The sequence below is a fragment of the Equus przewalskii genome, chromosome 8 (assembly GCF_037783145.1).
Source record: "Equus przewalskii isolate Varuska chromosome 8, EquPr2, whole genome shotgun sequence".
Classification (NCBI taxonomy): Eukaryota; Metazoa; Chordata; class Mammalia; order Perissodactyla; family Equidae; genus Equus; species Equus przewalskii.
Window position 1 is genome coordinate 2,199,400 of NC_091838.1, and position 21,085 is coordinate 2,220,484.

General features: G+C 38.4%; 1 protein-coding gene across 1 annotated transcript in view; it reads left to right on the plus strand.

The window, feature by feature from the left end:
- The first annotated feature begins 5,401 nt into the window (after nt 1-5,401).
- CNGB3 (cyclic nucleotide gated channel subunit beta 3) overlaps nt 5,402-21,085 on the plus strand; it is a 127,636-nt gene continuing 111,952 nt past the window's right edge. Inside the window, exons 1-3 of the mRNA XM_070632425.1 lie at nt 5,402-5,512; nt 7,952-8,033; nt 20,173-20,299. Of these exons, the coding sequence (XP_070488526.1) occupies nt 5,402-5,512; nt 7,952-8,033; nt 20,173-20,299 (320 nt within the window). The remainder of the gene's footprint in view (nt 5,513-7,951; nt 8,034-20,172; nt 20,300-21,085) is intronic.

Sequence of the window (21,085 nt, forward strand, 5' to 3'; positions counted from 1 at the left end):
CCTACAAAAATGAAAAGAATATAAAATCAGTGTCTTTTGGCCCTTACGAAAATGATATGGGCTATGGCTTATATTTAATGTGAAGAAAATTGTGTACATATTTCATATTAATTGTTAATATTCAACAGTAGTTTAACAAGTCTTTGTTACATGTCTACCAAGGGTACTGAGCTGGCCAAATTCACTGCCACTTACTGTAATTTCCTAATTAACTGGATGCTGTTTCTGTGTCTGGGGTATCCTTCCTTTCCACACCCACCTGGTGAATTCCTCCTTCTTCAAAACTTGTCATGAGCATTAACATCTCCGCGGAGCTTTCCTCTCCCTTTTACTGTCCACACATCTGCAGACTCACTCACCTGCTCTTTGCTAATGTGGCACTGCTTACAGACATCCATTATAGAAGTTGAATTGTGGTTGTTTATACATCTTCTCTCTCTCTCTCTCTCTCTCTCTCTCTCTCTCAAGAACGTGAGTGTGTCCAGGGCAGACACCAGGTGTTGGTCATCTCTATATACCCCACAGCAGCTAGTAAAGCACCTGAAACACAGTAAGAACTCAAATGTTTACTGCTCACTAAAATTATATGCTTTAGTAAGCAGAGTATTTTAAATTCTAGTGCTCTCCAAAAACACAATTTGTTTTATTCAATTAATTAACAAATATTTGTTGAGCACCTAATATATAACAGATACTTTTTATATGTCATCACATTTGTTAGCTGTGTGATCTTCCCAAATCCTTAAGAGCTTGTTATACTATCTTCTCTTTTACTGATGAGGGCCGAAACCAGGTTTACAGGGGACCTGACAACATGTTCAGTGCTTTTTCCTCTGAAGTCTTATAGTTGAAAAAAATGCTAACTTATAATTTATCTACCCTCCTGCTTTATTAAATATAAGGTACTCAGTATAGTGAATTCTTCAAGACTTGGCCAATGTTCAGGCTTATTATCAGTTTATTATCCTCTCCAGAAAACAGAACCCTCCCCTAACCCAGGGGGGAAAAAAAGGAGAAAAAACTTCTAGTTGTTTCCTTTCAAGTTATCACTTTAGGTTATCCACTGTAAACCAGCTGTTCCTTTTATAACTCAGTGGTTACTCTTCTCTTATTGAAATAATATCCAGACTATTTGAATTTAATTCAGAGGAGTCTCAGAAGATTATTTAGGAGTTACTTTCTTTAATAGACATAGGGGAAAATATAGGCTTCATTGGTTTTGTAGTTGGTTTCCGGTGGTCTGCCAGAAAAAAGGCAAGCTCCAACCTCTGCCCCTCCCAGAGGGAGAAGAGACCGAAATCTGAGACTCCTAGAAAGTCCTCCCCACCCAAGATCATGCTCCAGCGGGAACGTCTGAAATCGCACCACTGCAGTTTCCTTCAAGGAAAGTTAGCATTTCTCAAACTTGACTCCCATGAAGTAGAAACTTTGTTATGGATCCTCCAGCATTGATCTGAATAATTTTATAGGAATGATATGTAAATACATTCAAACCTGAAACTAGATATAAAAAGAAAACTTTGCCTTTTAAGACAAAGAACTCCCATTTTTTGAACAAAAAAATAAGTAACTTTGTATTTCCAGGATGTACGGGCCAACTCATATATTCAATCAAGTTATTTATTACCTAAGTTTCTTTCTGATGAAATGACTAAAGTTAAAGCTTCTAATTCCTTTTAAAAATCAGTACAGGGCTTGCGATTTTGGTAATATGGAAAGCTAAATTAAAATTCGTCCTTGACAAGTACTTAAAAGTTTTTCTCTATAAACTGTGACAAATAGGTCCTAAACGACATGACTAGGACCTCCACGAAACCCCCAGACAGCAGCACTCCAGAGGGAGGAGAGCCTGCTGCGCTCCCTCCGGCTGCCCCGGGTGCTGAGCTGAGGAGGCTGCTGTCTGTTCTTAGGCTTTGGTTTTAACTGGAAAGTGCACAAGAGAAGTGGGCCCATCAAAAACAAAAATAAAATAGGACACCCTAAAAAAAAAGTGCATCCTTTAAAAAAAACTCCATCCAACAGCACAGAAGAGGGACGTTTGTCCGGGCTCTGAGTAGGATAAAAGTTCTCCTTAACAATTCTTGATCTTGAACCTATGCCTCACACAGGTTTGCGGTCCAAATTTGCACACGTGCACAAGAGTAGAATAAGCAGATAGTTTTAGCAATATAGAAATAACCTCCAGAAGTGACTACAGTTAACAATACTGTATTGTATACTTGAAAGATGCTATGAGGGTAAAGTGTAAATGTTCTCAGCATAACAGCAACAACAAAATGGCAATTACGTGAGGTGAAGGATGCATTAACTAACCTTATTGCGGTAAACATTTCTCCATATATATATGTATCAAATCATCACATCGTACACATCAAACTTACACAATGCTATATGTCTATTATATCTCAATAAACCTGGAAACATTTGAGTTTTAAGTTAATTTTAATTTTTAAAATAAGGGAAGTTAAGGAATAAGATTCTACCGGTAAATAGAGCTAAACATTGACAATTTCTTGTCAAAATGTGCAAGAATTTTTATGCCCCAATTGCAATCATGGATTTAAAAAAAAGAAAGCAAGTAACACTTTCATATTTAATGTTATATATGTATAACGTTTATATTATCTAGAAAAACAGGTAAAGTTTAATGAACTCATTAGCTACATTTTGCCAGTATTTTAATGTTTCAGTTGTCCTTGGAACTTCATGTAATAAGCAAGACCTCACTTTAAAAGTATTCTCAGGGGCAGTCTGTGGGCCAGTGGTTAAGTTCACACACTCTGCTTCTTCAGCCCAGGGTTTCGCTGGTTTGGATCCTGGGTATGGACCTAGCACCGCTCACCAGGCCATGCTGAGACGGCATCCCACATGGCAGAGCCAGAAGGACCCACAACTAGAAAATACAACTATGCACCGGGGAGCTTTGGGAGAAGAAGAAGACAAAAAAAGGAAGATTGGCAACAGATGTTAGCTCAGGTGCCAAACTTTAAAAAAAAAAAAGAAGTTTGCTCAAATCATGGAAAGAGAGTTTTCTATTACATAAATTACTTTAATTTTTTTAGAAGAGCAGGACAAATTTCTGTAGTTGGCATACTCATTTTATTTTTTTAAAATGTCGAATATTTTTAAAAAACCTAAATAGTTAAAAGATGATAACATGATGATATTTTGTATTATAGAAGGACACTAAATCCGGATTGTCCAGCTGTCTCTGAAATGTTTTGGAAGAAGAATGTGTTGAAGACTAGAATGAGTTGTCTACATGTGTTTGTACGTTTAGACCTAGTGTAACAAGAGAGGAATTGTGAAGAATAACTTAGCTTATGGTGAAAAGTAGCCATTTCAGTGATCTTATTGCTATTGTTGGATGGCATATAGAACTCAGGTGTTCAGATAACCAGGAGTTGGCCCAGTTCCCAGCCCCTCTATATGTGAGAACTGCCTGTGTCCTAATCCAAATGCTGTTAAGGTCTCACACGGGTCTCCTTGCATCTAGTAGATGTGTCACTACCAGGATGGAAATGAGAGTTCCGTGGCTCTCTAGGGACTATGATCCTTGCTTCCTCTAGTCCTCCCTGCTTTGATCTTGAGCTTCCAAAAAGGAAAAGAATTTCGTAGAATTCTGATGTAGACTTTGGTGACTTGGACCTTTGACACGTTTTTGAGTTTCACGATTTTGGTTAACAGTAAAATTGTGGAAGAAATATTAGTACATTCTACACACCAGGAGAAGTGGCACGGCAAAGGATTCTGATGGTAAAAAGCTTTCCTTCTGGTGGGGAGAAGACACAGAGGGAGGAAAACAGTAGTGAATGAAGCAGCATATTGTGGGGTCAAGTATTGAAGAAACGCATAAATTTAAATGCTGTGAGAGTAATGTATTCAATTAGTTCTGAATTAAAGCAGAGCTATAAGTAAAGACTAAAGCTGTCAGATCTCTTAAAGGGCTTTCAGTTAAATTCTATGCAGCAGAGGCGTGAGTTTTATTCTACAGAAAGGACCTGTGGGACGAAATAAGTGATTCTTTGTGTCCTCCTTTGAGGAGTTTAGCCTTATTGGTTAAACGGTGAATCAGAGAAAAAGATCCATGCTGGAGAAAGATACTTTTTTTTTTTTTTTTACAATTTATGAAACTAATAATCCAATGGAATTATCTAGGCTTATAAAACTAAGAATCACATATTTGGTTTTCATCATATTTCAGTGATTTGTAGGAAAATAACAAACTTGTGAGACATTTTAGAACAAATTTCTTCCAAGCAATGAAATGCTTTTCCTCTAAAACGATATTCATTGAACATGCTGTCTCTCTGTTATGGGCTGAAGTGTATCCGCTCAGAAATTCACCTTCTAACACCGTCTGTCTCGGAACATGACCATATTTGGACAGGGTCTTTATAGAGGTACTTAAGTTAAAATGAGGTCTTTAAGGCGGGCCTTAATCCAATATGTCTGGGGTCCTTATAAGAAGAGAGACTCTGGACATGAAGATGAACAGAGTGAGGACGATGTGAGGACAGGAAGAAAATGGCCGTCTACAAGCCAAGGAGAGAGCCTGGGACAGCTCCTTCCCTCACGGCCCTCAGAAGAAACCAACCTTGCTGACACCTTGACCTCAGACTTCCATCCTCCAGAACTGGGGGGAAACACACTTCTGTTGATTTAACCAGCCAGTCTGTGGTACTCTGTTCTGACAGTCCTTGCAAACTAATATACTCTCTCTGCGTAACTCTAATGCAATCATCCTTATGAATCTGAGATAGCCACTTATGCTATTGGGAATGGCAAGCAATATGTCTCATCTTTTACTATATTTTCTAAAATTCCATTAGTCTAGTCAAATAATAAAATACTAATGGCTTATAAAACAAAGAAGAAAGGAAGAGTCACCAGAAGAACAGAAAAAGGAAAAATTAGTGACATCATGGACTAGAGATGGGGACCTTGGGAAAGTGATCCATTGACTTTATATTATGAGCCCTTAGGCAAATTTTATTTTTTAATGATTTGCATGTGTTACTTTGATTAAAATTAGATAGATAGAGATAGGTAGGTGGATAATTAGAAAGAAAGAAAAATAAATCAATGAGCAATGGGATCACGTTTAAACAATTTAAATCAACAATGAAGTTTTGTTTAATTCCCCACTTACAAATTATTCACAGGAGAATTTTGACTGTACAGTTCATAAACAGAATTCAAATCACCCAAGCAGAAGTAATTTGCTGCTTTTAAGCCAAAGCCCTGACTAGCTAGAGAGTTGCCTCTAGGAATTAACCAGCGCAAAATCCTGATTAAACAACTAATTGGCTTGTCTACTAATGAAAAGAAAAACAAAGTACGTTTCTCTACTTGGAGACACACAGTCCTAAAACAAGTTCTCAGAACGACCTCGGAGAAGATGTTTAAACTACCGATAATAAAATTCAACAAGGTGAAGCCTAGAGAGGGGAATGATGAGAATAAAGAAGGTCCTGACCCGAGCTCTCAGTCTCAGCCATCAACGGGACAGGTACGCTCCTCACCCTCCTTAGTCAGTCTTGACTCTCTTCATTTCTTGTCTAGCGATGGATTTTAATCAACACTGTGATATATAAGACTGCGTCACTGTTTTTCTTGCTACCCTCCAGGTCACGTACTCTCTGTCTTTGGGTTTATCCCCATTATTTTATATATTCTGCATATATTTGCTTTAAAATAGAATAATAAATATTTAGAACACTATATTAGGACTTGGGAAAGCCAACTAAGACTACTCATTGTTGATTTTCACTTTTACCATGATCCAAAATAGAATCATTTCTCTAATATCAAATTGGTGATATGATTTAGTTTCAGCAAAGAACGTCAAACATTCTGGTCTTAGTAAACTACGTCTTAACAGTAATTTCTCTAGACCAGGACTTCTTAATAGGGAACAGGTTTGCCACTCAGGACAACTGGCAATGTCTGGAGATATTTTTGGTTGTCAGAGCTCAGGGGTAGAGATGCTATTGGCATCTAAAGAGTAAAGGCTAGAGATGCTGCTAGACATCCTAGGATGTACAGGACAGCCCTTCACAACATAGAATTGTCCAGTTCAAAATTTCAATACTGCCAAAGTGGAGGAACTCTCCTCTAAACAGATCTTTTCATAAGTTCTAAGTCTGTAAAATGAAGATAATTCATGCTTTGTAGCCTTGTTATACAAACTAGAGACAGTGTATATAAAACACATATAGGAACTTAAGCGGCAATTATTACTATGATTATGATTGTGAGCAATTTGTGTTTTTATGATGGGTTTAGGTCCAAAATAATAATTATATAATCAATATTCACTTACAGCCATCCATAAAACAATTTTCATGAATTATTCACTAGATTTACCTAAAAGAGCTACATAAGGTTTTCAGAGTAATAATTACTTTCCCATCTAAAAGAATTGGATGAAAGATGTCAAGTATGAGCAGGAGTGTACCTCAGAGACTAGAACAGCATGGTCTGGTGATTCAGCTTTAAATGAGCCTAGAGTATAGAAAACTCCAAGATCACTTAACACAGCCCTGAAAAACCTGCCTGCCTTCTCTGATTGACGTAGACTCTTCTCGCAGAGGAGATGTGGAGGAGGTGCTTCATGAGGCTGCTCTTGACTTCTTTCTAATTCTTATGTCAAAATAAATAATCCCACACTTTAAACATTGTTTATATGTTTAAAAACTCATAGAATATCACAAATGTTGAGCTGGTTACTTCCCTTCAGCTAGCCTTGCTGTGTTTCTCTCTGGGAAAGTCACCACGGTGATGTTTAACCCTTGTTATCATGATTATTTTCCCACAGAGCACATAAAAATAGCTAATATATTATTCTCTTGGAGAGCAGAATAGCTAACAGCAATTACTATGTGCCAAGCAAGGTGCTATCCCCTTTCCAAGCACTATCTTATTGAAGCATCACAAGAACCCTGCGTCCTGTTATAATTTGCTTCTACGCACAACTGACAAATTGCAGAGCCCAGATTGGAACTCTGTTCTGACTTCAGCGCCTGAGAGCTAACTTGCTAGGCTTTACTTCTTCAGAACAGGAGGAATATTAGTTGAATCAACTTTTCCAAATACTCTACCCACAGGATAAAGGGATGTTAGACAGAAGGCAAAAAGCAGAAACTCCTTAAAGAGTTGTCTTTCCTTCAGAAACAGTAAGACTGGAGTAACACTGGAGAAGTACTTAGACCAGACACAGGTAGAGCGACTCTTGGGTCTATCCCATGCCATTCCAATAATTTGTGGATAATTTTTGGATGCCATATGGATGTCAGTCATGATGATCTCTACCCTCTACAAACATCTCATCACTTATAACATTTCATCGCAGTTAGAGTTTTGCGTGTTTGTCCCCCTCCAATGAGACTGTGGGCAGCCTGGGAGCCAATCTTTCTATGTTCTAACCTTATATCTTGTTTTACTCTGTCTCCATGGGAACATTCCCAGGCAGACACAGGCCGTGTCCAGTGAGACTTACCTACATTTCAAAGGAAAGCTTAGATGTTTGGACATATGATGAGGCAGAGGCAAATGACAAGAAGACAGCTGTGAGTAAAGGCACTAAACTGCTTTCTTCTCTCCATCACTTTATAGTCTACCACTAAAGACCTAGGCCAGGACCAATGCTAGGGCTGTGGGAAGTCAGGATCAAAATGGACAGGAACTTGTGCCAGATGGATGCAGCAACCACACCTACAAAAAGAGAGGGTACCTGTGACCAACAAGCTGTGGAGGTAGAGGCTGATTATTCGATAGTAGAGCCGAGAATATTCATTTATGTGCAAGGATTGTCATTTTTAGTGTATCATAAATGATCAATTTTAAAGACTTGCTTGATAATTGAATGAAAAACTCTGTATTATATTTTACATTCAGCTTCATTTTTACGTAAATTCATCATGTTCAATCTCTATTTTTTTTCTCAAAGGGAGAAAATGAAAATGAAAAGAACTCTCTAAAAACCAAGATGCCTCCAGTCGCATTTGAAGAGTCACACCCCAAAATACAAGGTCAGAACCCAAATTCACAAAAAAGCTAAACAGTAAAATGCGTATTTCTTTGAAATGTGTTGTCTGATAAAACACTTGTCCTTCACTAGGTAAATTATCTAGGGTCACACTTGAGACTATTTGAAGATCTGAATATTTGCAAGCACTATTTCTTCATTCTATCACTTACTCAATAGATGCTGTTTTATCACCTGCCGTGTGCCAAGCACTGGTCAATGGGCTGGAGACACAGTGGGGAACAATGTGGGCCAGGTCCGTGTTGACATGAGCACATAGTGAACAATGGGATTTCAGATAAGGGTCAGGAAAATAAAATAGATGTGGACTGGTGTTCAAACGTCCTGTGCTCTTGCCTCTGCTCCTCTCCTTTAAACTCTCTCCATTAGAAATATCTACTCCTACGGCCACCACGCTCGTTTCTACATTGATGGTTCCAAATCCATACGAGACCAGTTCCATTTTTAAGACCCTGTCCAGTATTTTCCAAGTGACCCTTGGACATATACACCTGTATGTTCTGCTACTATCCAAAGAAAGCATGTCTGAAACTGAATTCCCTATCCTCCCCTTTGAATAAACTCCCTCTCTGGTCTATTTCTATTCCTGGTCCTGTCATTCTTTCAGTCTCTCAATCTCAAAATTTTATTCATGTTTTATTCCTCTATCTAGGTTGTCCTGTAAAGAAAACTAATCACCAACTCTCTTTTCATAATGGCCCTCACACCCACTTCATTCCTTTCTACTCCCTCCAATACTATCCTGGTGCAGGCCTTTATCAGTAACTCATGCCTGTGCAGCTCCTGGGCTCTCTAAGTGGTCTCTTCCGGGGAGGACTCTATTTCACCCAATCTCTCCCCTTTTCATCCAGCCCAAACACTGTTGGCAGATTACCTTCCATTAACCCCCGTTTTGATCTCATGTCTCTGTTCAAGAACCGTAAATGCCTCCATATTGCCGGCATGACAAAATTTGAATTATTTCACCTGACTTTGTAGGACCTAGTGCAATCTATTCCCTGACCCTCTTTCCAGGCCTTCTCTCCTATTCCTTCGCAGTATGAAAACTACATCATAACCAAGAAAATACAAAAATGATAGATGATTCACCAGAACAGAATGTGCTATTGTTAAATAATGAAAACAAAAAGTCATTGTTAGAAAACTAGAGTAAATGTTTTCAATTTTCATCTATTAGACAAAATCTTTGTATGATGATTTTTAATGGCTTTATTTTTTTTATAGCAGTAACATTGGTTTATAACATTATATAAATTTCAGGTGTACATTGTATATATTTTCATTTCTGTGTAGACTACATCATGTTCACCACCTAAAGACTAATTACTATCCATCACCACACATAAGAGCCTAATCACTCCTTTCACCCTCCTCCCTCCTCCTTCCCCTCTGGTAACCAACAATCCAATCTCTGTTGCTATGTGTTTGTTTGCTGTTGTTTTTATCTTTTACTTATGAGTGAGATCACACGGTATTTGATTTCTCCTTCTGATTTATTTCACTCAGCATAATACCCTCAAGCTCCATCCATGTTGTCACAAATGGCTAGATTTCACCATTTCTTATGGCTGAGTAGTAGTCCATCGTGTGTAAATACCACATCTTCTTCATCCATTCATCCCTTGATGAGCACATAGGTTGCTTCCAAGTCTTGCCTATTGTGTATAAGGCCACAATGAACATGGGGGTGCATGTATCTTTAGGCATTTGTGTTTTCAAGTTCTTTGGATAAATACCCAGCAGTGGAATAACTGGATCATATGGTAGATCTATTTTTAATTTTTTGAGGAATCTCCATATTGTTTTCCATAGTGGCTACACCAGTTTGCACTCCCACCAGCAGTGTACGAGGGTTCCCTTCTCTCCACATCTTCTCCAACACCTGTTGTTTCCTGTCTTGTTAATTATAGCCATTCTGACAGAAAGTGAGGTGATATCTCATTGTAGCTTTGATTTGCATTTCCCTGATAGTTAACGGTGTTGAACACCTTTTCGTGTGCCTCTTGGCCATCTGTTTATCTTCTTTGGAGAAATGTCTGTTCAGATCTTTTAAACTGAGGCACAACTGAGTTTTTACTAGCTAAAATTTCTAAGGCAGAAAAATAAGAAATATATGAAAATTACACACTACCAGAGGCACTCACAACTAGAATGTACAACTATGTACTGGGGCTGCTTTGGGGAGAAGAAGAAGAAGGGAAAAAAAAGGAAGATTGGCAACAGATGTTAGCTCAGGTGCTAATCTTAAAAAAAAAATAAAATTACAAGCAAGATTGTAAATAAAGAAGCAAATCACAAGAAAGATTGTAAGTAAACAAATTCCTGGCAAAGAATTTCCTCACAATCAAAAGCTGAAGAAACAGCCCCATTCTCATTATACTTGACTGCTCCTATTTGAGAGAAAAGCAAAGGACCTATGTGAAGAAAATAACTGAATTTAATGCAAAGATGCATAATAAACTTGAATAACTGGAGGAAAATAAAATGTTCCCAAGTGGGAGGATAACATTATAAAGATATCAGTTTTTTCCTAAGTTAATTTATATTTCTATTTTTTACGCTCTCCTCTCTACTCACTTTCAATAATATAATGAAAAAAAAAAAGGAGAGGAGAAAATTCACTTTAGCTTTCTTGGCTTTATTTATTTATTTACTTGCTTATATTGAAGAACAATTCTGGATCTTTGTTACTCAGATTAGCGTGTAGAGAATACGCTTGTTCCTGTACAGACCAGCTGTTTTTAACGCTATCTTTCTTCTGCATTTTCACCTCACCCAAGATAGCAAAACAGCATCTCCCAAACGGTCAGCATTTGCTTACCTGAGGAGGAAGAAAAAAACGGCTAAATGTTCTGCAATAAGTTTTTAAACATGAATACAATTTAATCTTCCCTGCTAACTGATGACTAAAGCTTAGTTACTCGATTGTTAGATTATCTGATTTAAAATATTTAGTAAGATGTGTCACTGAACAAAGAAAACACTTAATAATCACAAGGCTCCATTGCTGATAAAAGTTCACACAGAAAACTCCCACAAACAGTAAGACTCAAACACCAAGAGGATATAGTTAGAAATGTGTTCTTGACATGTGTTATCAACAATTGAAGAACATTAGTCAATCTACAAATTTTTTCAAAAGGAGAAGAAGGCCCTTCTGTAGATCACATAAGAATTTTCATTGCAGACAGCGAAATGCGGTTCAATAATGGAGGTCCTGAGGAAGAGAGAAACTCTACAGTAGAAACCAGATCTACACAAGGGAAGCCACAAAAAAAAAAAAAAAAACCCACAGAATTATCAAAATAATTCAGACTACAATTCTGTCTTACTATAACTTATTTTATAATCATGATGGTTTCAAATCTACAGTTCTCACATAGAAATACAACCTTATGGTATGAAACTAAAGATCACATCTTTGGGATGACAAGTTTATTCTAATCCTTGTTTTACTTTTTTTCAAAGTGTATTTGTAAGCTTAATTTTTCATAGCTGGTAATAAAAACTGTTTTGTGGAGCCACCATTTAAGAGAAGAGCTATTTGAGTGGAAAGGAAAGAGTAGTTTAATTTAAATCTGCAATCTTAGCATGCTTTCAAAGACTTTAATAGGAATAACAGTTATATATTTATGATATTTTGTTTTGAAAAAGCAAAAATTATTAGTGTTTAAAGATAGCCTCTTATATGTGCTTGGTATTTTTGTGTTCTTCACTTCAAAACATGCAGGTGCAATGTCACAATATCTGCAGATGCTGATTTCTGATTATAGAATTCTGATCTTCCGCAGAGCGTGGTTTAATTTATATCTGCCACGGAAATAAAAAAATGCAACACATTTTGGATTCACATAAAGATAACTTACTAAAGCCCTCTTTTGATTACAATCAGCCTTCTTAGGCTTTCACTTCACTTATATTACACTAAATGCTTCTTTAAGCAAATGTTTTGGTACCAGTAGAGGATATGTAAATTGCTTACCCAGTGTTTTGTGATGCTGTAAGGCTACTCTATTTGTGTGGAAATAGATCAAAGTTAGGTGCCCATAGCTAGATTGGTGTGGTAGGCTGAATAACGGCCCCTCAACAATGTCTGCACCCTAATCCCCAAAACCTATGAAGTTGTTACTTTATGTGGAAAGAAACTGCTGGGGTTATTAAGTTAAGGATTTTGAAATGGGAAGATTATTTTGGACTCTCCAGGGTGCCTCAGTGTAATCAAAGTGTCCTTAATAAAAGGAAGACAAGAAGGTGAAAGGCAGGAGAAGGAGATGGGACAATGGAAGCAGATGTTAAATTGACTCACTCTGAAGACGGAGGAAACAACCGCAAACCAAGGCAAGCAGGCTGCCTCTGCAAGCTGAAAAAGACAAGGAACCTTTCCACAAGGAATGCAGCCCTTCGGACCTACCTTATACTTCTGACTTACAGAACCGTGAGACGACAAACCTGTGCTGCTCTAAGCCATTAAATTTGTGGCAACAAATTACAGAATAGAAAACTAATATTTATGGCTTTAAAATACTCTATACTTTATGGAGTATCCTCAGAAAACTAAGAATAGATCTACCATATGATCCAGTTATTCCACTGCTGGGTATTTATCCAAAGAACTTGAAAACACAAATGCATAAAGATGCATGCACCCCTATGTTCACTGCAGCATTATTCACAATAGGCAAGACTTGGAAGCAACCTAGGTGCCCATCAAGGGACGAATGAATAAAGAAGATATGGTATATATACACAACGGAATACTACTCAGCCATAAGAAATGATGAAATCTAGCTATTTGTGACAACATGGATGGAGCTTGAGGGTATTATGCTGAGTGAAATAAGTCAGAGGGAGAAAGTCAAATACCATATGATCTCACTCATAAGTAGTAGATAAAACAACAGCAAACAAACACATAGCAACAGAGACTGGATTAGTGGTTACCAGAAGGGAAGGGGGATGGGGGAGGGTGAAAGGGGTGATTAGGCACATGTGTGGTGATGGATTATAATTAGTTTTTGGGTGGTGAGCATGATGTAATCTACACAGAAATTGAAATATATCATGATATACATCTGAAAGCTGTATAATGTTATAATCCAATGTTACTGCAATAAAAAAATGTTTTTAATAAAATAAAATAAAATACTCTATACTTTAAAAAGTATCAGTAAAAAAATGAAATTGAGTTTTAGCCCAAATAATCACGTAAATTCATAGTAAAGCCATTATATTATACTAGAAAGGACATTTGTTTTAGAGTCTCACGGCCCTGAATTCAAACTATAACTCTGCCACTTACTAGCTTTGTGTAACCTTAATCAAGATATTCAGCATCTCTGAGTCTCAGTTTGCTCATGTATAAAACAAGGATATTACTGTCATCTCTTGGTTGTGGGTCCAAATTAAATTAATTAATATGTGTAAAGCATTTGGCATCGAGGTTTGTAAATTCCAATGTAGACAGAAGTCAGATGGATAAAAGAGGGTCATGTACGCCCTGTCTAAAGAGGCCAGAGGCTGCTCAGCTCCAGCCAGTCACTGCCATGTGGGGGTTAGGGTCAAGTGCTGTCAGATGTCCCATTTTCCGTCTACAGAGAATGAAAATGCAAATTTTAATGTGCAATCTCCCAATTTTTAAACGTTGATATTTTTAATGTGTAAGTATCTCCTTTTTTACATCACTGAAAGGAAAGCCAAATTCTTGTCAAATTTAGCCCAAACTACCATTTGGTGACCTCTACCACCCATGTGGTAGGTACTCAATGTTGTTCCTACCTACGAACATTGACAGCCTCACACAAGGTCTGCATCCGACCGTGTTTTCAGTTATCCTCTTACCGTCACTCCTCGTCACACATGATATCCATCGCAGACTTTGCATTGAAAGGCAGACGACAAGTGCCGGATCCCCCATGGGCCTCATGTGCAAACAGCTCGCCACAGCCAAGACCTCTGGGTTCCAGGTCCAGCACAGTTCCAAGTCTGCAGGGGCCTCCCAGGCCCGGCCAGCCCCTCACCATCTACCCAAACTGGCCCAGCCTGGCCTCAGCCAACTCTTAGTTTGGACGGAAACCCAGAAAGAGAAAGACTGCATTAGAGCTAAAACTGCTCTAAAAAATAAAGTATGTTAATTTTTGAAAAAATATGCAGAAAAACAGGGGTCAAATCCTAGCTTGTTGAAACAGGCAACCACTCTTCAGTTCTTGGCAGTAACAATTAATTTATACAATTTAACTTGTCCTAAATCGGTAGGAAAATAGCCAGACTGTCTTCTGAAATTTAGTTTACAAGAATCAGTAAAGACTTCCCTGTATAAGATCAACCCATTTGATTAGCATGCAGGGGAGGTACCAGTAGGGCTAATTTTAGTCAAATAGTCCACTCTCTCTGTCAGTCCTGTTCATCAGCCAAGGGTTACGGTGGGAACACAGAAAAAAACAAACAAACAAAACATGAATGAAACTTGCTATCAAAACCAATCATGCAGATTTCTCTTCTTCATCCAAAAAAAAATAGTCTTGTATTGTAAAGAGAGTTACAGAACTTAACAACATTAATTCAAAATTATGCCCGATGTGCTGATGAACAAAAGAAGTGAGAAATTAATAAACTTGGGCGCGTAAAATTTCTGAAAACCTACTCTAGAAAAAAGATAAGTATGATGTGCTTTATAGTTTGAAATGATGAAGAAAATTCCTAACCAGGCTGGTTTGGCAAGGGACAGAGACATAATCAGCGTCCCTCCAGTGGCCAGGGCTCATCGGAAGAAAACCCGTGGCTAGCGGGAATTGAACAACCAGGCAGGGGACCGAGGCCGCCCTAGGAGCTAATTACCTTCTCTGCCTCTCCCTCACAGTCAACATGGCCGCCATTTCTCATGTCTGCTGTGTTTCTCCCTGTTTCTACTATTCCTCTATTTCCCAGTCCCAATTCCAGATAGAGCAGCTTGACTGTCCTAGATAACAAGCATTGTTCCCATTGAGCAGAGCCCTTCATGCCACGGCCAGGTCACTAGCCAGCTGAGGACCCGCCACCCTCTTCAGGTCAGGTGCCCAGCTGGGCACACAGTCAGTAACCATTCCTGCCTATGACACAGCAGAGTGCTGCCTCGCTGAAGACAGAGAGGTGGGGAGAGCTGTACCACCTGAAGGAAGAAGTGAGGCATACAAACCCTACTCTGTTTTAAGTATCAAGTGGAAGACCAGACTTTGGTTGATAAAATTCCTCAGTTTCCACCTGTTTTTTAAACCAAAATCTTAAGAGACTGTAACCAATGTGGATAGGGTGGGGTGTTTTGTTTTGTTTTTGATAAAATGCCATATTTTTTTGTAGTGTGCATGATTTAAATATATTTGCATAATTCAATTAAATCAAACTCTATCTTTTCAGGCGTCTTTCTGCTAAAGGTTGTAGGTGATTTGTGGGGAATTGCATTCTGCTTTCCTGATCCCGGGAACCCTCTTAAGTAAACAGAAGCTCGTGCACGCTCCACATACATCAATGCTGTACAGACCTGAAAGAGTTGATAAATCTTTTTTTCAAAAAATAGATAATTTACCGCAGTCTGGCTGGTGGAACACTTTGTGTTTATATTGCATTTTTCTCAAATGGAGTCTTTATCTAATCCTCGCAGAAATCCCCATGACAAAAGTATTTCTCATTTTATGGATGAGGAAACTGTTATAGAAAAGCGACTTACTCAGAGTCACCCAAAGAACCAGGGATGTAAGGATTAGGGCTCTCTATTGGGTGCCCAGCACCGTAACTCAGCACATCCCTTAATTCCTACATAAAATGTATTTTCTAGATGAATTAATCCCCATAAAAAGTCCCTGAAACCAAGCATGACATTGAGAGAGGACAGGATTCCTCAACACTGACACAGTACCAAGGCCACCCTAGATGGGTCTGTATTCTTTTATGTTTGTTCATCTGTTCATTTCTTTACTTGTGATGAGGCATCCCAAAGGAAAAAAGTCTGGCTAAATACAAAAATCCTTTTAGGACTTTATTGCACATTAAGGACCTCCAACCTCTGATCTGATGAAAGGACCCCATCCTACCTCCCTTAGCACAGGCTCCAGCCTGTATACCTCCAGCAATGGGGCTCTCACTCCCTCATGAAGCCATGCGTCTCCCTCTCAGACAAGTTTAGTTGGGAGGATGTTGGGGGTTTTATTTGTTCATTTTGCAAATTCCACCGAGGGATCCTTCTTCTGCCTTGTGGAACATAGGAAGTAAGTCTACTTTCTTTTCTATGTAACAGCCTTCAAAGAATTTGAAAGAACTGCTAGGCCACTAGTTAGTCTTCAATATTGTGGCTAAAGAACCCAAGTTCCTCCACCACTCCTCATTGGGATGGTTTCCAGAACGCTCACCCACTCTGACTCCTTCTCCTCTGGAGTTTTTACAGATTGCATGAGGACTTCTTAACATAAAGGACTTCATTTCTCTATTCTGTGGCATTTCAGGGAGCTCTTTCAGATTCCGTTTTATATGCACTGCTATGATGTTTGTCAACTTCTTCCATGTCGTTTGACAATCTATAAAGATATAAAAAATTTTCAAGAGTCATCAAAGTGTTATAATTAAAGTTATTCTAAGAACATCACATATTCTAGCAACTGCAAAATTAACCACAAGCTGAGTCAAAAATACAATCTGAATGTGCCAGAAAATAATCATTAATCATGCACTTCTTAAAACTGTGTTATTCATTGATTTACCTCCAAATGTTCATTCATTAAGATAAAATAATAGTATCATTTGTGCATTTAATCAAGGTACTCATACTTAGTCTTTATAAATTCATCGAATATCTAGTTACTCAGGTATTGTTGGTGACTAATAAAAGGAGATGGGAGATTTGTTTTTGCGACAGAGCCCACAATACATTTGGTGTTTTAAGAGTTAGAAATTCAACCAAGTGATATCATTGCCTGCACCAAACATTCCAACCAATGAGAGCATTTTCAAGTCTTCTCCTTTTTATATCCATCCCAAAAAGGCCAATTGAATCAATGCCTTCTTATTCACAACCTTGCTCTCAAATTAGGTTCTTTCTTTGAATCCCTCCTTTTCAAGCAATTATTTAGTGCCACTGATAAAATGTGGGAAGTTAATGGCTTCCTGCATCACCTATTTCCTCACTTGAAGAGGAAAGCAGGCATTCCACCCCTGTGAGGTTCTCCACAACGCGCTGGGACGAGGGGGCCGCGCGGTTTGGAAGTGTGTTACAGAGGCGCAGAGTGAGATGCTGCCAGGCTGAAAAGAGACTCAGCACGTGTGTGGAGGGAAAACTCAGTACTTGCTCTTGCACAGTCGATAAAAGCAACCACATCAGAACACTCTGGTTCCAGATTTTACTACCTGCCGTGGGCACACGTTCCAGGGCAGAATTGGACCCAGGGCACTGATAAGAGCTGGCAATTGCTATACAACAGGTAAAAAGCACGGTTGGCAGAAACCCTCACACTCTTCATTTGGGCAGCCACAAAAGAGGGAATCCTGCTGCCCATGTGTGAAGCTGGGAAGAAGTACAATGTGCAGTTGACAAAACTTGACTCAGATGCCAGAGGAAGACTGGCCATGCATTTTAGATGTCTCTTTCATGTTCAGGATGATGCAAACAATCTGACCATCTGTTCCCACAAACAAATAACATGCTACACGGATGAAAAAACACCCCGCTGACGACAGTTGATGGGGATCCTTTTGTTTGAAGTCCTCGTGGGTATTTTTTAAGTTGTTGTTCTGCTTTGAATCCAAGAACAGGCAATAACTGGTTTCTCATCTTCATCAATAAGCTCTGATTAGGATTTATTTTGTAATTAAAATGCTTATCCACAAGCAAATTAGGCTGTAATTAATTTCTGAATAGCCCCGTCTTGTCATAATAGAGGTGGCGTCATTTTAGAAGGGCTCGGTAATGTCTAGAGAAGACTTGGTAAGGTGCAAGGATCTACTTAGTTTAATCGAAATGTTATGATGATAAAAAAAATCCTTATTAGAATGGAAAGAAAGAACTACTGAGGAACGGTCGGTCAAGAAATTGGTACTAGCAGAAAGGAGGTCTTGCAAATGGGATATGCATGCTGGGGCTTGAGTGAGCGCTAGGAGTGTATGACACAAGTTATACTCACGTGCCTTTATCAGAAATAGTCGATACGAGCCTCTTGAGAAATATTCTGTTTGGCAGATTCCACTTGTTTTATATTCAGGAGGGGTTTTTCTGACTCTTTCCCTCATATTTCATGCTCTATTTCAATCCCAATTTTCTTTTGAGGGCAGGTGTTCCTGGAAAAATATATGTGCAGAAAATGGTTCCTAGCTCTTCTTTCAGTCCAGACTCATTTGATGAGCTCGTGTTAACCCTAGGTTCTCTCCACGGAAAATGTGCATAGACAACACACAGTCTCAAGGGCTCCAGTCGTTGAAGGCACTGGCCATCCATGGCTAGAGATTGAGAACACTGCTTTAAAACACCTCACAGTAACTGCCCCAGTGTTTGTGGATACAAGAAAAGGACCCGGCTATCAATTTCTTAGGCAAGACTTGGCACAATGTCAGAGATCTGAAAAATTATTAATTTTTTTGGTTGGATAAAGAGAAATGAGAAAAAATGGCTTGACCCAAACAGATAGGGAAAATAGATCCTTCTCTCTTAGTTCTATCAAAAGCCTCTTGGTATAAAATGACATATTGAAAGTGCTATTTTTTTACTCTGAAATCTGTTGGATACTGATAAACCCACCAGTGTACCACATGTGCTTGTATACAAAGGACCTATCCTACCGCTCTCATCAGATTTCACACACATGGCAAAGTTTCACCTGCGATATGGTCCTTCCAACAGATTTCAAGGACATGATTACCGTGAAACTTCTTTGTGTCTCAAGTAAATTTGAGAATTTTGGGGTGGGGCGAGTCACTTACACATAACAAAAAGATGCATATTACCGTGTTTCCTACCTTCTAGCCAAAATTGCTATCAATTCCAAAATAAAGGTAGATAGGAGATGCACATGAAGAAAATAGTCTTGGGAAATCCAGGGGGTTAAGCTTTCTTATTCATAAATTTTCAAAAACTGTAAGTAGTGACTCAACTTTATGATTCCGTTTATTCCTGAAACATGTTCTTGAAAAGCTTTGTACACTGAAAGATTTTAGATGGATCATAGAAATTTTCATATTAAAGGACTTGTATGGTGAAAACTTTTGTAAAGTAAGTGATCATCCCCTGGTTTATTATTTTTGCAAATCCAGATTTTCAATACTGAGGTGCCTTAAGTGTTTAAAATTATAATGTATTACAATAAAATAAAAGTTATGATTTTGGCTTTGATTTCAATTTTCTATGCACAGTACATCCAATTAAAAATAGATTAGAAACTATGGATAATGGATTACTATTAAATTGTGTTCATTGTATTTCATTGCTCTTTCTATATTTTCTTTTTATATTAAGTAATTTACTTTCATTAAAATCTTCTCTATAATCCAAATATTTACCTGAGAATTGATTATTCTCTGAGTAAATTACAATTTAAACTATATTAATTGGAAATTGTATTTTAGCCTTGAAGGGCAAAATTTCATTTTGGGACTGAAAATGAAGCTAATTCATGTGAATTTTTATTGCTTCTTCAAAAAAGATGCCATAGCTAAAGATGATCAAACCAAAAACAAACACTTTTCATTAAAAAATTAGAATACAAAATTCTAAAATGTCAATGACATACTTCTGCCCATTTTATTTTTCTGAATTTTATGATACATCAATTTCAGCCATAAATTATGAGTACTTGAGCAGAACCAAAAATGCCTTTTGGATGATGACTCCTTATTAATCTCAGCTTTCTAATATCAAAAAGAAATATACCATGTAGACTTTTACTACATAATATACCAACTTAAGTATATTTTTCATTAGTTGGAAGGTGTCTCCAGGATAACTCCTCCGGCATCAGGTCCTAATTGGTTTAGCAGGAATCCTAGGGGAGGCCATCCTGAGAAAACCATTCCAGAAAAACAAATAGCATCTCTGTAGCTTATGTTGTCCCATACGGCTGTATCAAGAGTGGTGTATATTCTTCTATCTGTATGTTGTTTCCTTTCCATAGATACAAGCTCTGAGAAAAACTCCCTCAGAGATCTGCCCACAAACTCTGACCCTAAAAATCTTGAGGAATCAACCAGAACGATGCCAGAGCAGCAGGAAATGGGGACTGAGAAAGAAGGCCTGGTCAGGTGAGAATTCAGTCAAACACATAACACGTTAGAGATACTACTCGGCCCGCACTGAAAAGTTCAAACAGCTGTTCCCCACGTTAGCTGAGCAAAGGGCAGGACACACAGTAGTTGCTCCTTATCCGTGGTTTCACCTTCCAGAGTTTTAGTTACCCTAGTCAACTGTGGTCTGAAAATATTACATGGAAAATTCCAGAAATAAACAATTCATAAGTTTTAAGTTGTGGACCATTCTGAGTAGCATGAAGAAACCCCATGATGTCCTGCTCCGTCCAGCTGGGGATACAAATCATCCCTCTGTCCAGCCTGTCCAGGCTGGGTACGCTACCTGCTTACCCCTTAGCCCTTACCCCTTAGCCGCTTGGTAGCTGTCTTGACAATCGGATTGATTTTCACAGTATTGCAGTGCTTGTGTTCAAGTACCCCTCATTTTACTTAATAATGGCCCCAAAGCGCAAGAGTAGTGATGTTGGCAATTCAGATATGCTAAAGAGAAGCCAGAGATCGCTCCCTTTGAGTGAAAAGGTGAAAGTTCTCAACTTAATAGGGAAAGAAGAAAAATCGTATGTTAAGGTTGCTAAGATCCACGGTAAGAACAAATCTATCCATGAAATTGTAAGAAGGAGAAAGAAATGTGTGCCAGTTTTGCTGTCATACTTCTAATACTTATGTATAGGAAAAGACACAGTGTATCTAGGGTTTGGTATTATCCACGTTTTCAGGTATCCACTGGGGATCTGGGCACATGTGACATGCGGATAAGGGAGCGTTACCGTAGTCACGTAA